The sequence below is a fragment of the Neolamprologus multifasciatus genome, chromosome 7 (assembly GCF_963576455.1).
Source record: "Neolamprologus multifasciatus chromosome 7, fNeoMul1.2, whole genome shotgun sequence".
NCBI classification, from domain to species: Eukaryota; Metazoa; Chordata; class Actinopteri; order Cichliformes; family Cichlidae; genus Neolamprologus; species Neolamprologus multifasciatus.
The window spans coordinates 46,857,321-46,873,097 of NC_140445.1; the positions used below are offsets into that span (position 1 = coordinate 46,857,321).

Genomic DNA, 15,777 nt, shown 5'->3' on the forward strand with positions numbered 1-15,777 from the left:
AAGCTGTTGTTAGAATTTATTTAATATTACTTTCTAGACCAGGATCTTTTTCTACGCAGCTGACGGCTGGTAACTGTGCAGGGGCGGATCTAGCAAAGTTTAGCCAAGGGGGCCGATAGGGCATTAACAGGGAAAAGGGGGCACAAAGACATACTTTTCTTTCTTATTCTCATTTAAAATGTCTAGCTTTTAATTATTTAATAATTATCTGAATCTTACACCCAAAGTTTTAATCTGATGTAAAATGTATAGAAGTCCATTACTGTATATAGTAACTGTTAAGTCTAATATACCCTAGTAAGCTATAGTACTTTTTCCTTTGGGAAAGTACCATCTGTGAATTCTGAAATTCTGTTGAAGAAAGATGTTGAATCTATTTAATTATTCTTGAAAAATAATTTATTTCTGTGATTTTTTTTCACCCTGCATCAAATTAAAGTTGATTACATTGATTAAGCATCATGAGGTGGAGGGTGGTTCCCTATTTTCTTTTGCTGGGAGTTTGCAACCCTATTAGTTAGGTTGCTTAATATTTCTGCTAAGTACTCTTTAAAATACCAGAATAGGGAGGATGGAGTAGGTTTAACTTTATTAGATTGATCAGTGTTGCTGATCTATGAAATATTTTGGGTGCAGTGTGTTTTTTTTTTTGTTTTTTTTTACTTACATACAGGTATAACAGAATAGCTTTAGTGTTGTTGTTGTTTTTTAACTTGAGTATTAACTTATACAAAAAGCAGCAAGATATTAAAAAAAAAAACAGTTTTATTGATTAAAAAACACACTATATCGGATTCATATCGGTATTGGCAGATATCCAAATTTATAATATCGGTATCGGTATCGGACATAAAAAAGTGGTATCGTGCCATCTCTAGTACAAATACAGCTGCTCTGTGACGGCCTCAGAGGTTGTCTAAGAGAATATCGGGAGCAACAACACCATGAAGTCCAAACAACACACCAGACAGGTCAGGGATAAAGTTATTGAGAAATTTAAAGCAGGCTTAGGCTACAAAAAAGATTTCCCAAGCCTTGAACATCCCACGGAGCACTGTTCAAGCGATCATTCAGAAATGGAAGGTGTATGGCACAACTGTAAACCTACCAAGACAAGGCCGTCCACCTAAACTCACAGGCTGAACAAGGAGAGCGCTGATCAGAAATGCAGTCAAGAAGCCCATGGTGACTCTGGACGAGCTGCAGAGATCTACAGCTCAGGTGGGGGAATCTGTCCATAGGACAACTATTAGTCGTGCACTGCACAAAGTTGGCCTTTATGGAAGAGTGGCAAGAAGAAAGCCATTGTTAACAGAAAACCATAAGAAGTCCCGTTTGCAGTTTGCCACAAGCCATGTGGGGGACACAGCAAACATGTGGAAGAAGCTGCTCTGGTCAGATGAGACCAAAATGGAACTTTTTGGCCAAAATGCAAAACGCTATGTGTGGTGGAAAACTAACACTGCACATCACTCTGAACACACCATCCCCACTGTCAAATATGGTGGTGGCAGCATCGTGCTCTGGGGGTGCTTCTCTTCAGCAGGGACAGGGAAGCTGGTCAGAGTTGATGGGAAGATGGATGGAGCCAAATACAGGGCAATCTTGGAAGAAAACCTCTTGGAGTCTGCAAAAGACTTGAGACTGGGGCGGAGGTTCACCTTCCAGCAGGACAACGACCCTAAACATAAAGCCAGGGCTACAATGGAATGGTTTAAAACAAAACATATCCATGTGTTAGAATAGCCCAGTCAAAGTCCAGATCTAAATCCAATCGAGAATCTGTAGCAAGATCTGAAAACTGCTGTTCACAAGCGCTGTTCATCTAATCTGACTGAGCTGGAGCTGTTTGGAAAGAAGAATGGGCAAGGATTTCAGTCACTAGATGTGCAAAGCTGATAGAGACATACCCTAAAAGACTGGCAGCTGTAATTGCAGCAAAAGGTGGTGGGCTGAATAATTACGCACACCCCACTTTTCAGTTATGTATTTGTAAAAAATGTTTGGAATCATTTTTAATGATTTTCGTTCCACTTCTCACGTGTACACCACTTTGTATTGGTCTTTCACGTGGAATTCCAACAAAATTGATTCATGTTTGTGGCTGTAATGTGACAAAATGTGGGAAAGTTCAAGGGGGCCGAATACTTTTGCAAGCCACTGTATGTGCTGAATTGTCTCAGGGGCATCCTTACAAAGCCTGCACCTGGGGTCTTGCTTGGTGTGATAGACCCCAGCCTCCATGGATCTTGTGCTCAGAGCTTGTTCCTGTGCTGCCATGATTAGTGCCTCTGTGCTTTCTTTCAGTCCAGCTTGGTAGGATTTCTAGCCACTTCCTCTATCTGCCGGTGGCACATACCATGCAGGGGCCTGTCCTTCCACAATGGTTCCTCCTCTTCTTTCTTGGGTTTCTGCTGCCTGAGGTATTTACTAAGCACGTGGTCAGTTGTGGCCATCTTCCTGATGTACTCGTGGATGTTTGTCTCATTCTGGACAGCGTTTCTGACACTCACCAGTCCTCTGCCTCCTTCTTTAGCCCACTTCGCATCAGTGTGTCCTGGCTCCTCAACACCCAATTCCTGTTAATTCGGCTGATGTCCAAGCTGGTATGGCTTTGGCATTACCACTATAGTATCCTCTGTGTGTGTGTGTGTGTGGACCAAAGTCTTGCAAGTCTCCTCTCTGGTATATTGTATTTAAGCAAAACATACCATATGTCTCTTAATTTACACCCACTAACGAGGAGATAATATTTGCGTCAGAGTTGAACTTTATCAGTATCTGAATTGAAAACGTACAGAATATTTATATCCAAGAATGTTTTGCGATTGTGCAATCTCAGTGTCAGGCAGTGGGTGTTCAGACACTTGTCTTTCCAGAGGTCACTGCACAGCTTTGCCATACCATTGAATAATCAGCCTTCACATGCTTTAAGAAAAAAAATATAGATCCTACTGACAAACGTGTTGTTTACAGAAATACAAATTATTTATGGAAGTGTCACACAGATGGCTGCCACATTAAAGGAAAAAAAACAACACACAGTATCTTAGTAAGGTTCCATCAGAGTTCAAACAGGGTGCTCCCATGAGAATAGGAAGGCTTCATACTATAGGCTTATAGGAATAAAGTGATCACTCATAACAACTTTGCACTGACTTGCTTTAAGGGACCAGATGGACCAAAAACATACCGACATGCTAAAGCAAGGAGGTCAAAGGTTTCAGGTTTTTCCCTGTCTTTTGTCACATTCCTGCATGTTTCAGCGCTTTTATTTTAAAAAAAAAAAAAGAAGAAAAAAAAATTAGGCAGCAGAAGCAGAAGCCTGAGCTTGATGGTGCACACTGGAGATTACTTTATTGCCTTCTATTCTGTAACGCTGACTGAGGATGCCATGTGGAGAAGGGGTATTATTCATTTTTAAAACTTTTAAAGAATCCTGCTGGGAGCCTAAAAAATGTTTGAATGCCTTCTGTGTTTGCGTCGAGCTTGTTCAGACACAAAAGATACACTCAAAGCTTACCACAGTGCGACAAGGCGATTATTAAAATAAAGATCCATTTTGGTGTGCTCAGTGATTTTTGTGCATCCTCTGTTCTTACACTCCTTTTGGCAGAGACCAAAGCACATCCGCGTCTTTGCTTTGTGAAACGGAATGATGCAATTTACCGTATGGAGTCAAAGGAAGAAAAGTTTCATCCTACAGTCTGCATGTTAAAGCTACACAAACAGCACAGAAATCTGCTGGACAACATTTGAGATTATTCTGTGTATGTATGTGTATTTGTATATGTGTGTGTCTGTGCTGAGTGCCTCTACACACAGCTCTGAGGTAAAGTACTGAGATACAAGTATTGCACTACCGGGGAGTTAAGAAGAGCTCTGAGGTCAAGAGAGCACTTCGCAGTGCCCTCTGGTGGAGGATCAGATGAGCTTTGATGGCCACCCATCAGGCCTCTACTCCTGCAAATACTTAATCGTGTAATTACAATCACGGTAATGAACAGATTCTTGTGAGGGGCATAAGTTTTTCCTATTAGTTATGTGACTCACCGGGATATCTTCCAAGGGAAAATTCTCACATTCACAAAGTGGGAACTTTTAGTCTTTTTCAGTGACTTTAAGCACTTGATGAATTAGTCAGCCATGTAAACAAAAACTGTAGTGAATAGGAGTTATTTCCGCCACGATGAAGTGGTCAGAAATGCAGGGTCAATCTTTGGGTGCCTGGGAAAAAGACAGTGTGGGATGTTTGAACAATGAAATCACGCATGTGAATAGGATGTCCGCGGTTAGTTGTGATCAAAGGTTATCATTAAATGGGAGCTGAATAAATGAGCGTGTGCATAAAACTGCATGCAGCCATGCCCGGTGCAATGTTTTTAAGTGATGTTGATTTCTTATCGTTTCTAAAGGACAACTGATTACATCCTCCGTACCCCATTTTGATTAATAAGAGTGATAAAAAAATGAATCTCATCACAGCTCATAATTTCAGTGACATTTAACAGCGTGTTAATTTCATACCCGCAATCAATCTGACAAAGATTTCCTGTTTCTTTCGTGTTTTTTTTTAAGAATGCTGCTTTTCTTATTTTATGAGCTGTGTAAAACCACGTGGCGGTTGATTCTGCATTTCAATGATACACCGCAGAATGATGTGAGGGGGTTCTGGTGAGCTCCATGGCGAGTGCTGCATGAATCGATTCTAAATCACTGTTCTGAAATTAACAAGATGGCCTCCTGTCGGGTGGTGAAGGATCTTGATAACTTGAATAATGCTGAAATCGTTTGAAAGGAGGTTTTGTTCATATCCCCCCTCTAAAGAAACAAAACTGTCCCATAGACACTATTAGGACATGTCTATGTGTGTAGGCTTCGTGCAAAATTGACACCCACTCTTGTGTCCCACTAGTGTTGCAGCTCAGCTCTATGAATGCAGCAGCACTGGGCCTATTTTTTAGGTGTTTATGTGAGTTACGGTGTTTTCCCCCAACAGACCTTGGCTGTCTTTCTCTCTCTCTCTCGATCGGTGCATCTCTGTCTCTTTTGTTTCTCTCCCTTTGTCTCTTCATCTCACTCACTCTGCTTTTCTCTTCCTTTCTTTTTACTCAGTGCACAGGGGCCATTGTAAAACACTGGCCTGAGTCCCAAGCCCTCAGGAGGCTCAGGGGCTCAGGGTTGACTGATCGCTGGATTTCACCACAGGCTCCCAGAACGGGGATTGTTGAAGAAGCTTTTCCTTCCCACTGAGACCCCTGTGGATTAAGGATTCCTGGCTTCTGTTGCAATAATAAGGCCTCACACACTGCCAAAAGAAAAGACTGCAGCAAAGCTCTGCACTGCTTTAACCGAACATTCTGTACATTGTCACAGTTTGCACCTTTATAATTTGTTCTTTTTATTTTGCGATCTGCTCACGTTGAAAGAGTGCAATTAAATCTGTGTTTGCAATAGAATAATGTAATTCCTGACATATTTTCTCCATGAATATGTACTTAAAGATTGGAAAGGTTGTTGCATAGGCTCCTGCCCACATACAGACACCAGTTCAAATAAACACATCAGTGTCTACATACATTACTGTACATATATAGATGCCAGCAGCAGCTTTGTAGCAACTAAGATGCACTGAAAAAAAGATGCATATGTTTCCCTTGTTGCTCTTTGCTTGCACTTTATTACTCAGCACTCTCTGCTGTGAGTGCCAATAGGTCGAATCAGAATGTCAGAGTGAGTCAAGCGCAATAAAGCTGAAACAAATCACAGAGCCTATAAAGATACTAAGAGGGAAAATGGAAAAGGAAAAGTTTATAAAACAACAACTATAATGTCTTTTTAATCATCTAAACAGCAGTGTCTGCAGATTCAATAAATACATGAAATGCTTTCAAACACAGATAAAAAGATATGAACATATTTGCTGTTGTTTTTTTAAATATTAGAATTTCTGTAAAATGACAATAATATGTGAAAACGTTTAAATATCATGTATGCTGCATAGATATATAGAATACACATTGTTGTTAGTGTTTGATATTTAATCTTATTATTGATAAGTTATAAATTTTTGCAGCCCAACATCACGGCCATATTCACACTAGCAGGAAAAATGTAAATGTTATGGCATAAAACATCCAAGCTAGGTTTGAAAAAGTAATGAAAGGCTGATATTTGCATTCTTAATATTTTTATGACTGAAAAGGAGAAAACAGGTGATCTCAGTTAAACAAGAACAGCTTTAAGCAGTTTCACTGACAGCTGAGCTAGCACTAGCAGAGACACAAATCACTGTAGGTAGCTGTACCTTTACACAGCTGTACAATAACAACCATATGCAGCAATTTAACATCTATACCATGTGGCATTTTCAGGTAAGCTGAGTGGCATTTAAGATTTAGCTTGCAAACTGACATTAGCAGTGCTTGTTCCTGGGTGGATGTTCGTTCAATTGCTAGCTGATTCAGGAGATCAAGAGGAGCAGTAGGCACATTTCCCGCTTGTGGAAGGGGAAGTATGTTTGCGTTCTGCATTTTCATCTTGGTGTAGAAGGAAAACCGTCTGTAAACAGTGTTAAGCATTTTTTTTAAAATCATTTACTAACAAGCAAGTCCCACATCAAAAGTAATTCATCTGTTTTAAAGGATTTATACAATATGCTGATGGACTGTTGCTGTGTTAAAACATAAAAGAATGAACTGAGACTGGAGAAGTCTCAGTTGGATAAGTGATGCAATATCTCTCCCACTGAAAATGCTACATCCTGCATCCAGATGAACAAAATCAACTTTCTGGGATGCCAAAAGTGTAGCTCTGTGTTGGCTAAACAACACATTTATTCAACAACAGTAGCCATGAAAACAAAATACGCCTTGGGAGTATGGTTAGCCAATAGATGACCTTGAGTTCTCATGTACTATATGTTAAGTAAAATATTTGGGGCTGATGAAGAATTAGTATTAGAATTAGTATAAAAGTTGTTGGATACAAATTAAAATAAGACTGGATTACTTTAAGGCATCTTTCTTTTGTTGCCATTTAAAATAGCATTTTGAATGCAAATGTTGACGACATGTTTTTATGTGGAACAAACAGTTGATAGACCGGAAAAGAAAATGAAAGGAAGACAATGTGAGACTTGTCTGATGTCTGTTTTTAAATTGTATAGACCTGGCAAGCAGTCTTCAGATTTCACAAATACAAACAAATTTCCTAAGTAATGAAAACTGGGGACTTGGTATCCATCTATCTCTATGTAGCGATACACTGCACCAATAAATATCCATTAATTTGAGCTCTTTCTATTTTTTTTTAACTAATTGAGTCTATAGGAGAAACTGAAAAACAAAGACACAAGGGACAGGATGGAACAACCAAGATAGAGACTGGGCCTAAGTCCCTGTTAGCCGCCTCCACACAGTGGGACGCTTATGTGATGTTGATTGGCTTTGGTACAGTAGCAGTACTCATTGCTAATGGCATATCCAGGCAACTGCAATTGAGCTGTAGTTCCAGATGGCTCTCTGCGGTGTTTTTGACGCCACAGCCTTCTCCATGCAAATTAGTAGCAGAGACTGACCACCATTAGCTCTTTATGGAAGTCAGAATCCATTAACACCATTGTGTTAATGGAATCTGACTTCTGAATTTCAATCTGACTTGGCACTGCCTCAAAAAGCCACTGCTCACTCATCATCATGCTGTCCTTCTAGCCCTGCAATAAAGCGGGGACAAAATGATCTGTGTTTTGGACACAGTTGTGAACAGTCAAACAGAGCCTTCTGGAGCCACAATTTCAACCAGTTAATACAAAGAAATGTAATTTAATGCAGAGAAAGAATGTAGTAAATGAACAGTAATGACAAAGTTGGACTCACACAGAGTTGGACGCACTCAACACAGCAGCACTACCGATGTGACCAGATGCTAAATTCTGCACAGTTTAGAGACTTGACACACTGCCAGTTAATTAATTGTGTCTCTCTAGTGCAAAATACTACCAACACATCAACCGACATCCTCCAGGCTGAGTATCTCAGAAAGCATCCATCTTAGTGGCCTCCTTCAACTTGAGCAGTATATTTTAAAGTAAGCTGGACAAATGACAAAGGGACAACTCTCCTATTGTACAATAGCAGGGATTACAGAAACCCTCTTTCCTGCTCTCCCTAAGGTGAGGGGAAAAGTAATTGCTGGACTTTTGGACTTGATAAAACCAAGCTAGAGATAAATGGGCAGCCTCCATGGTTGAGTCTCAAAGGAAAACTAGACAATAAGTCTTTCCCCTTGCTTTGCGATCTCTGAAAAAGTGGTTGACAGATGTTTAAGAGAAGGAGAAAGTGGTAGATGGTGGTGGATCTCAGTGCTGTTAAAAGATACTTGCTTTGAGTTATTCTTTAATTTGGGTTTATATTTTGCTACTGCAAAAATGTGGATCAAACATGATCCTACAAAGGTCTTTCAGTATCTGTCTACAGGCTATGAGCTACTGTGAAGAACTTGTTTGTCTTTCTACTGATATTGATCGGTCAGATTTCATAGTACCACAAAACTGATAGACTGTATCCCTCAAAACATGATGGAGATACATGAGCTGATACATAAGTTATGAATATTAGCTCAAATTCACACAGATATGCAGCAAATCAGCCTTTTCCACTGTTTACAATGTCTGCACACCAGCAGGTGCATTGCAAAGATATAAAAAAAAGCCAATGCTATTAGGGTTTTTCACTCTGTTATAGCTGCAAAGGCCTGGTTCCAAAGCAAAGAGCTAAAAAATGAGCACAAATTTATGAGCTGGTTAATTATTTAGACACACCTCCACCAGTTCTTTACTGAGGTAGTACTTGCTGAGAGGCTGGAGTCAGGAAGTATGAGTAAGAGCAAATAGTATGATACCATCCGATGGTAGCAGGTGCTAACCTACCTACAGCTAGCTTGATTGGTTAATAACTTGCTGTAGTCCCTTGAACACCAGCAGAAACTGTGTTGCTGGTGCTCGACGTCAGCCTCCACCGCTATTTTCAAATATCTATGTGGTGATATTTGGAGAATTAGCAAACACTAGATAGAAGTTGCATATTTGTGGAGAGACCCTACCATGCACAAAAAAAAAAAAAATAATTTCAGTCCTCATTTTATTGGGTGCACAGGTCATGTGGCACAGTAGGTTTAGTCTAACTCAGCATGATTTAGAGGTAGACGGATTGGTAGCATCAATCATCAATAGTACTGATACCAACACTGGTATTAGTATCACTTAGGCTACATTCACACTGCAGGTCTTAATGCTCAATTCTGATTGAATCGGATTTGAAAATATCAGATTTGTGCTGTTCACACTGTCATACCATGATCGGATATGGGTCGCATAGGGTCAAAAAAATCGGATTTGATGCGCTTTCGCCTGCAGTGTGAACGTAGCCTTTGAGTATTTGTTAGTGTAAGCCCACTGTGTCAATACCTCAAACCTCATACATGCACTGTGTTGTGGAAATTTCAATTACCAAGTCCTGCAGACACGATGAGTTGTAACAACACCTTTATTTCAGCTATCTCATGCATAAGGAGGGACGTCAGTCAGGGGGCACTGAAAGTCGTCTCTGACAATGAACAGTTCAGGTCCTTTTTATACAGTCACAGAACAAAAGGCTTTTACAGTTTCAGTTCACACCTTGGCTCTAACCAGACAGACTCTCTACCATCTGTGTGAATCTCCCCCACTCTGGGGTCAAGCCTTCCTGTGTGAGCTTCCCCATCCTGGGAGACATTCACCAGTTTCTCACTGTCTGTTTCCCAGCGTGAATAAGGTGTGAACCAGACATACTAAACTAAGTGACATGAAAGCATTTCATCAGGACAATACATTAAAGAGAAATCCCACCACCCATACTAGACTAGGTAACATGAAAGCAAGACAATACATTAAAGGACAATACACTAAAGAGAAATCCCACAACAGTTCCCACCCTCTTGATTGTATCTCAATCACTAGTACCAAGGATTTCTCTTCCTAACATTCTGTTAATTACATCAGCCATATTGCACACTCAAAAGGTTTCACAATATGCATCATTCTTACAGTGTCAGGAAAATAATTTCACTCATCACAATCATCCTCGCTTTCGCTATCCTCAGTGTAATCTTCAGCCTGCAATAGGGGAAGCTGCAACTTGGGAGACTCGCTTTCTCTTGTCAGTGCCACTGTGATTAATCTTTATTATGCCCATTGTGTCTGCACCGGCCTGGTCCACTCCTATGATTAAATAAAAGGAGTCTTCTTTGGAGTCGTGGCATTGTCCTGGGAAGTTTGGTCTCCTGGAAAATGGGTTCCAATTCAGGTTCTTAATCGTTAGCAGTAATGGGTTCAGGCCGGTACCAGTCGCCAATTGGGCTCTAACAAAGGAAAAACTGTTCTTACTTTTCATCTTACCCTCTGTTGATTTTGCCTGTTCTCCCCAGTACCCCGGCCTGGAGTGCCACCACACAAAACTCCAACTTGGACACCACTTCTGGTATCCCGGAACGCCATGTCCAAATATGCACAAATAAACATCATAACCTCTCCAGCTTTCATTATAGCCTTTACAGTCTATCACATTGCACAGATCAAAACTGAAAGTCTGGGTAGTTGCATACGTATAGTGTAGCTCAATGTACCCGCCATACTCAGTAAGGCATTTGTCTCTCATCTCGTGGTTTGCTCCTTCTGTTGCACGAACCTCCTTGGATGTTGGCATGGTGCTTGGCTGCTGCTCTCTCCAGAGGCTCCACCAGAGGGCAACCATCAGCCCACTGAAGAGCATCAGAGCTACCCCAGTGATGAGGTGCTTCCTGGCTTGTCGCATTGTTGCAGGTAGAGGGTAGACTGCCCACTACCTGAATGAGGTGCGGGGATTATTCTGCCCCGTTAGTCTTTTCTAGTTGCTCCTCCGTTCTGGGTGGTTCTCCTCCAAACAGCTTACAGTGGCTGGCGTGGATCCAAGTAACTCGTTCTCCAACCTTTACCGCTGTTTGTGTGGTCAGTAGGACTTGGAATGGGCCCAGCCACCGCTTCGCCTTCCAGTGTCTCCTCCTGAAGTCCTTCACTAACACCCAGTTCCCTGGTTTGAACGGGTGCAGGGGTCCTTCTGCTGGCCTGGGCAGGGCTGCTTTCACTGCTCGGTGTACCTGCGAGAGAGTCCTGGAGAGATTTTGACAGTACACAATCATTTCGCTGTTGCACAACTCTGTGGATATGCCAGTCCATTTGGGGGGTTCTGCCCCCACTCTGGCAGGTCGTCCATACAACACCTCATAAGGGCTGAGGTGTGCTGGAGGTCTGGCTCGCGTGCGCACATACATCAGCACGAGGGGAAGTGCTTTTGGCCATGTGAGGCCAGTTTCTTCACAGCACTTTGCCAGCTTGGATTTTAAGGAGCTGTTCATTCTCTCCACAGCACCTCCAGATTGTGGGTGATATGCACAGTGTGTTTGCAATTTGAAACCTAGTTGCTTGCTGATTTCCTTCAATGCCTGGTTCACAAAGTGAGTACCATTATCACTTGTGATTTTTTCCGGGATGCCCCACCTGGGAATGATATCTGACAGGAGGGCTTTTGCCACTGCACTGCTGTCTGCACTTTTAGTGGGGAATGCTTCTACCCACTTAGAGAACATGTCCACTACTACCAGACAATACTTCTTTCCCTCGGCTGGTGTCAATTCAATGAAGTCCATCATTAGATGGTCAAAAGGCATGTCTGGTGGGGGGTGTGCTGCAGTGTTTACCTGTACTGGGCGTCCCACATTGTTGGTCGCACAAATGAGACACCTTTTACAATACCTCTCAGCTGCTGTGGAAAACCCTTTGGTGAACCATAGCGATGTTACTGCTTGTAGCATCCCCCCTTTGGACGCATGGTCTAACCCATGTGTCCATTTTAGAAACCAGGGGAAGAAGTGTTTAGGTAGACATGGGCGGCCGTCCGGAGATCGCCAGACAGATTCGACCAGTGTGCAGCCATGTTTGCGCCAGAGAGTTTTCTCTGGCTGGGAGGCAAATGACTGTACAGCAGGAAGATCAGCGAGGTTGGGTGTGGACAGTGGTGCCAAGACCAGTTGGAAGGGTAGGCCTCCTTCGGCTGCTGCTTTGGCTGCTGCATCGGCGGCGGCATTTCCTTGGGAGACAGAATCAGTTTTACCTGTGTGTGCTGCACACTTCACTACAGCAATGCGAGCAGGCAGAAGGATGGCATCTAGCAGCGCTGCTACCTGGTTAGCATTGAGGATGGGCTTGCCATCAGATTTCAGGAACTTTCTGTGCCTCCACAAGGCGCCAAAATCGTGCACCACACCGAACGCGTAGCGAGAGTCGGTGTAGATGGTGGCCGACTGACTCTCCGCAAGTTTACAGGCTTCTGTGAGCGCCACCAGTTCTGCAGTCTGTGCTGAGAAGTGTCTGGGCAACGAGCCTGAAACGAGAGTGGCATGATCAGAACACACAGCAAAACCTACCCGGTTAGTTCCACGTGAATCACGTGAGGAGGAGCCATCTACATATAGCACTATGTCAGAGTTGTCGATGGGAACATCTAACAAGTCAATTCGAGGTGTACAAGTTTCACCCAATACAGCAGTGCAGCTGTGTGGTTCACCATCCTCTCGCGTGGGGAGAAGAGTGGCTGGGTTAAGTGTTGTGCATCGTTTCACTGTGATGTTGGGCATGTCAAGCAGTATGGAAGAGTACCTGAGCCAACGAGCTGCAGAAAGGTGTGAAGTTTTCTGCTCCAGCAAAATGAGAGAAACTGCATGGGGTACCTGCACTGTCAGAGGAGAGTACCCTACAATGTCACGTGAGGCGAGCACGGCCTTCTCACACGCAGCTACTGCTCGTAGGCATCCAGGCAGTCCTGCAGCCACTGGGTCAAGCTTGGAAGAGTAATAACCCACCGGGCGAAGTGAATCACCATGCTGCTGTAAAAGAACAGAGGACATGAAACCATTCTTTTCATCCACCATTTGTGTATATGGTTTGGATGGGTTTGGAAGCGCTAAAGCGGGCGCTGTTTGCAGCAGCTGTTTTAAGGAAGTGAAGGCAGCTTCAGCCTCTGGTGTCCAAGAAATGTGATCATTGGCTGACAGACTTGCACCATGAATGAGTGCAGTGAGTGGGGCTTCCACAGAGGAGTAGTGTGGAATGAAATTGCGGCAGTATGATGTGGTTCCTAGGAATGACATCATCTGTTTTTTGGTGAGAGGTTTTGGAATGGTCATTACAGCTTCCACCCTCTTGGAGGAAATCTGGTGGGAGTTGTAAGAAATCACATGCCCTAAGAATGTGACTTGCTCTTTACAAAACTGCAGTTTTGACTTACTAGCTTTGTGGCCCTTGTGATGCAAATGTGTCAGTAAAGTGAGAGAATCTGCCAGACACTGCTCTTGTGTGGGCGCACACAGTAGCAGATCATCGACATATTGCAGTAACACTGTGCCTTCGGAGAGGATCAAGTCTGACAGGGAGTCTCTTAAGGCGGCATTGTAAATCGTGGGGGACTCACAGTAGCCTTGACACAACCGAGTGAATGTGTAAGCCTTTCCCTGGAACTCAAAAGCAAACCAGAACTGGCTATCTGGGTGAACTGGAACAGAGAAGAATGCATTAGTCAGGTCAGCAACAGTAAACCACATAGCGTCAGATGGGATTTGGGCCAAAATGGTGTGGGGGTTCGGAACCACAGGGGCTCTGGGGATTACAGCCTTGTTCACAGCTTGTAAGTCCTGCACAAACCGCCACTCAACAGGTTCATTAGGTCCTCTGATTTTCTTCACAGGGAATAATGGAGTGCGAACCGGAGAGGTGGGGCATGGGATAATTACTCCGGCCTTTAACAGGGATTCAAACACAGGAGTAATCCCCTCTATGGCTTCCCGTTTCAGAGGATATTGTCTTTGGCATGGTCTAAACGAGGACTTTGGAGTGATTACCACTGGCTCACAATCTGTAATCAGGCCTACATCATACTTAGATGAGGCCCACAGGCCGTCAGGCACCTCTGTCAGCAGGGGGTGTGAGGAGTTTAGAGGAGGTGTCGTTTGAAACAGACAGTGTGCGACAGCTATGTTCACTAGCTCAACTGAGCGGACACACTGGACTGTGCGTGTCATGGTCTTTTTGTAGGCTTTCATTTCTCGAGAAAACAGTACTGTGGGATTCTCTGTAGTCTCCCAATCGCAAGCGCGGTAGCACCGGTGCATAAATTCTCCCATGTCTTCCCACTGGCAGCTGTGAGCTTTTGCCAGGGGGACATGTGGGACGGATGCATCCATAGTAAACATGTTTCTTTGCTCATCGGTGAGAGAAATCGCAAGCGCAGCAAATGTGGAGCTCCAAAACATACATTTCACAGTTAGCAAATCATTCTCGGTTCTGTACCATTCTACCTCATAACTGTCATCAGGCCCATGCAGAGAAAAGTGAGACATGCAACTCAACTCTCCAGGAGCCATAAAACAGACATCTGGAGGCATGCAGTTGCGAGTCGCTTGCATGAATTCTGTAACAAGCGGCCCCTCCTCCAGCTTCCACCCGTAAGCGAAAGCTGGAGTCACGGGGTCATATTTCACCATCATATAATCATAGTCAGATTGCGTGATTGTGATGCCATTATAGCAGGAGATTAAACTTATTTTCAGTTTGCACATCAAATCTCTTGCAAGCAAATTGACCGGGCACAGGTCTGAACACAAAAACTCGTGTGTGAATTTTCTACCCTGTCCGTCTACACAATACAGGGGTACGGTGAAAGTTTCTCTCTGTATAGTTCCTGATGCTGATACAGAATGAGTGAACCTCTCACCCAGCACGGGCTGGGGTGAGAGGTAATCTGAGCGTAGTACAGAGTGGGTGGCCCCGGAATCTACAAGAAATTCTACTTCCTGATTACAAACTAACATTTTATACAAGGGCAGTAGTTTATAAGGCGCAGTATTTAAATGTACATATGTACCAACTGGTGACAAAGAAATCTGCTCTACATGCTCAAAAGTGTGCTGTCTTAAAGTGTGTGTGTCTGTGTGTAAAACACTTTCTACATCAGTGGGTGTGTGTATGTGTGTGTGATTTTCACTTCCCTGCTCTGATGAGGTGGGCAAACCACAGCCTGAAGCGTACTCTGGCGTCCTTTCCCCCCGGCCTCAATCCGCCTGCACCCACTGCTGGCCCTGGTCACTTTGCCGTTGATGCTGGTCACCCCCAGGGTGGCTGTATCTAGGGCAGTTTCGCCTCCAATGTCCATGTTCACCACAGAGAAAACAGGTATCTGGATCTCCTCCAAACTGTCGTCGTTGTCGATCGCGTCCTCGATCACGTCTTCCTCCCCGGGCTCGGTCGCGCCAGCTGCCTTTACCATGGAAGTCACTCCGCGGGTTCGTTGCAGTCTTGTACAGCGTTAAGGCCGCGTTGTGGAGGTCGGCGCTCTGTTTTTCCTCTTTCTTGCGTTTTCTTTCGTCAAGGTGGTTCTGAGCATGGCGTGCATGGCGTCGCAGTTCCGTTAGCCGAGGTTCATCTTCTCCTCCCACATATGAACTCCTCACCTCGGCTGCCACATCTGGTCTCAGTCCCCGGAAAATATGGCCGCAGAGATGGTGCTCATATGTGGAGGCGGAGGCGCCCGTCATGTCATCTTTGGGTATTCCACCATTAACTTCAAACACAGTTGTCATGCGATGTATGAAATCATCCACAGATTCCTCCTTTCTTTGTTTGCAAGCTTGAATCTTTAACATGTCCACCTT

At 43.6% G+C, this 15,777-nt stretch overlaps 1 protein-coding gene and 1 long non-coding RNA gene across 2 annotated transcripts; both read right to left on the minus strand.

The window, feature by feature from the left end:
• Window positions 1-484: 484 nt before the first annotated feature.
• On the minus strand, window positions 485-5,868 carry LOC146515143 (uncharacterized). The gene is made up of 2 exons (XR_014875211.1): window positions 1,439-5,868; window positions 485-1,389 (listed from the first exon to the last, which is right to left on the minus strand). It is a non-coding gene; the product is annotated as an uncharacterized LOC146515143 (long non-coding RNA).
• Window positions 5,869-11,805: 5,937 nt separating this feature from the next.
• On the minus strand, window positions 11,806-14,937 carry LOC146515144 (uncharacterized). Its single transcript, XM_085167469.1, has 2 exons — window positions 12,256-14,937; window positions 11,806-12,161 (listed from the first exon to the last, which is right to left on the minus strand). The coding sequence occupies exons 1-2, from the start codon at window positions 14,935-14,937 to the stop codon at window positions 11,925-11,927; spliced, it is 2,919 nt and encodes a 972-aa protein (XP_085023595.1). The 3' UTR covers window positions 11,806-11,924.
• Window positions 14,938-15,777: the final 840 nt, after the last annotated feature.

Bases quoted from the DNA above. Each gene is read 5' to 3' on its own strand.
- LOC146515144 (XM_085167469.1), bottom strand. From the start codon at position 14,937: ATGTTAGTTTGTAATCAGGAAGTAGAATTTCTTGTAGATTCCGGGGCC. The intron at 12,162-12,255 runs GTAGCAGCGCTG...CTGTCTCCCAAG, and splicing joins CCATCCTCAATGCTAACCAG to GAAATGCCGCCGCCGATGCA.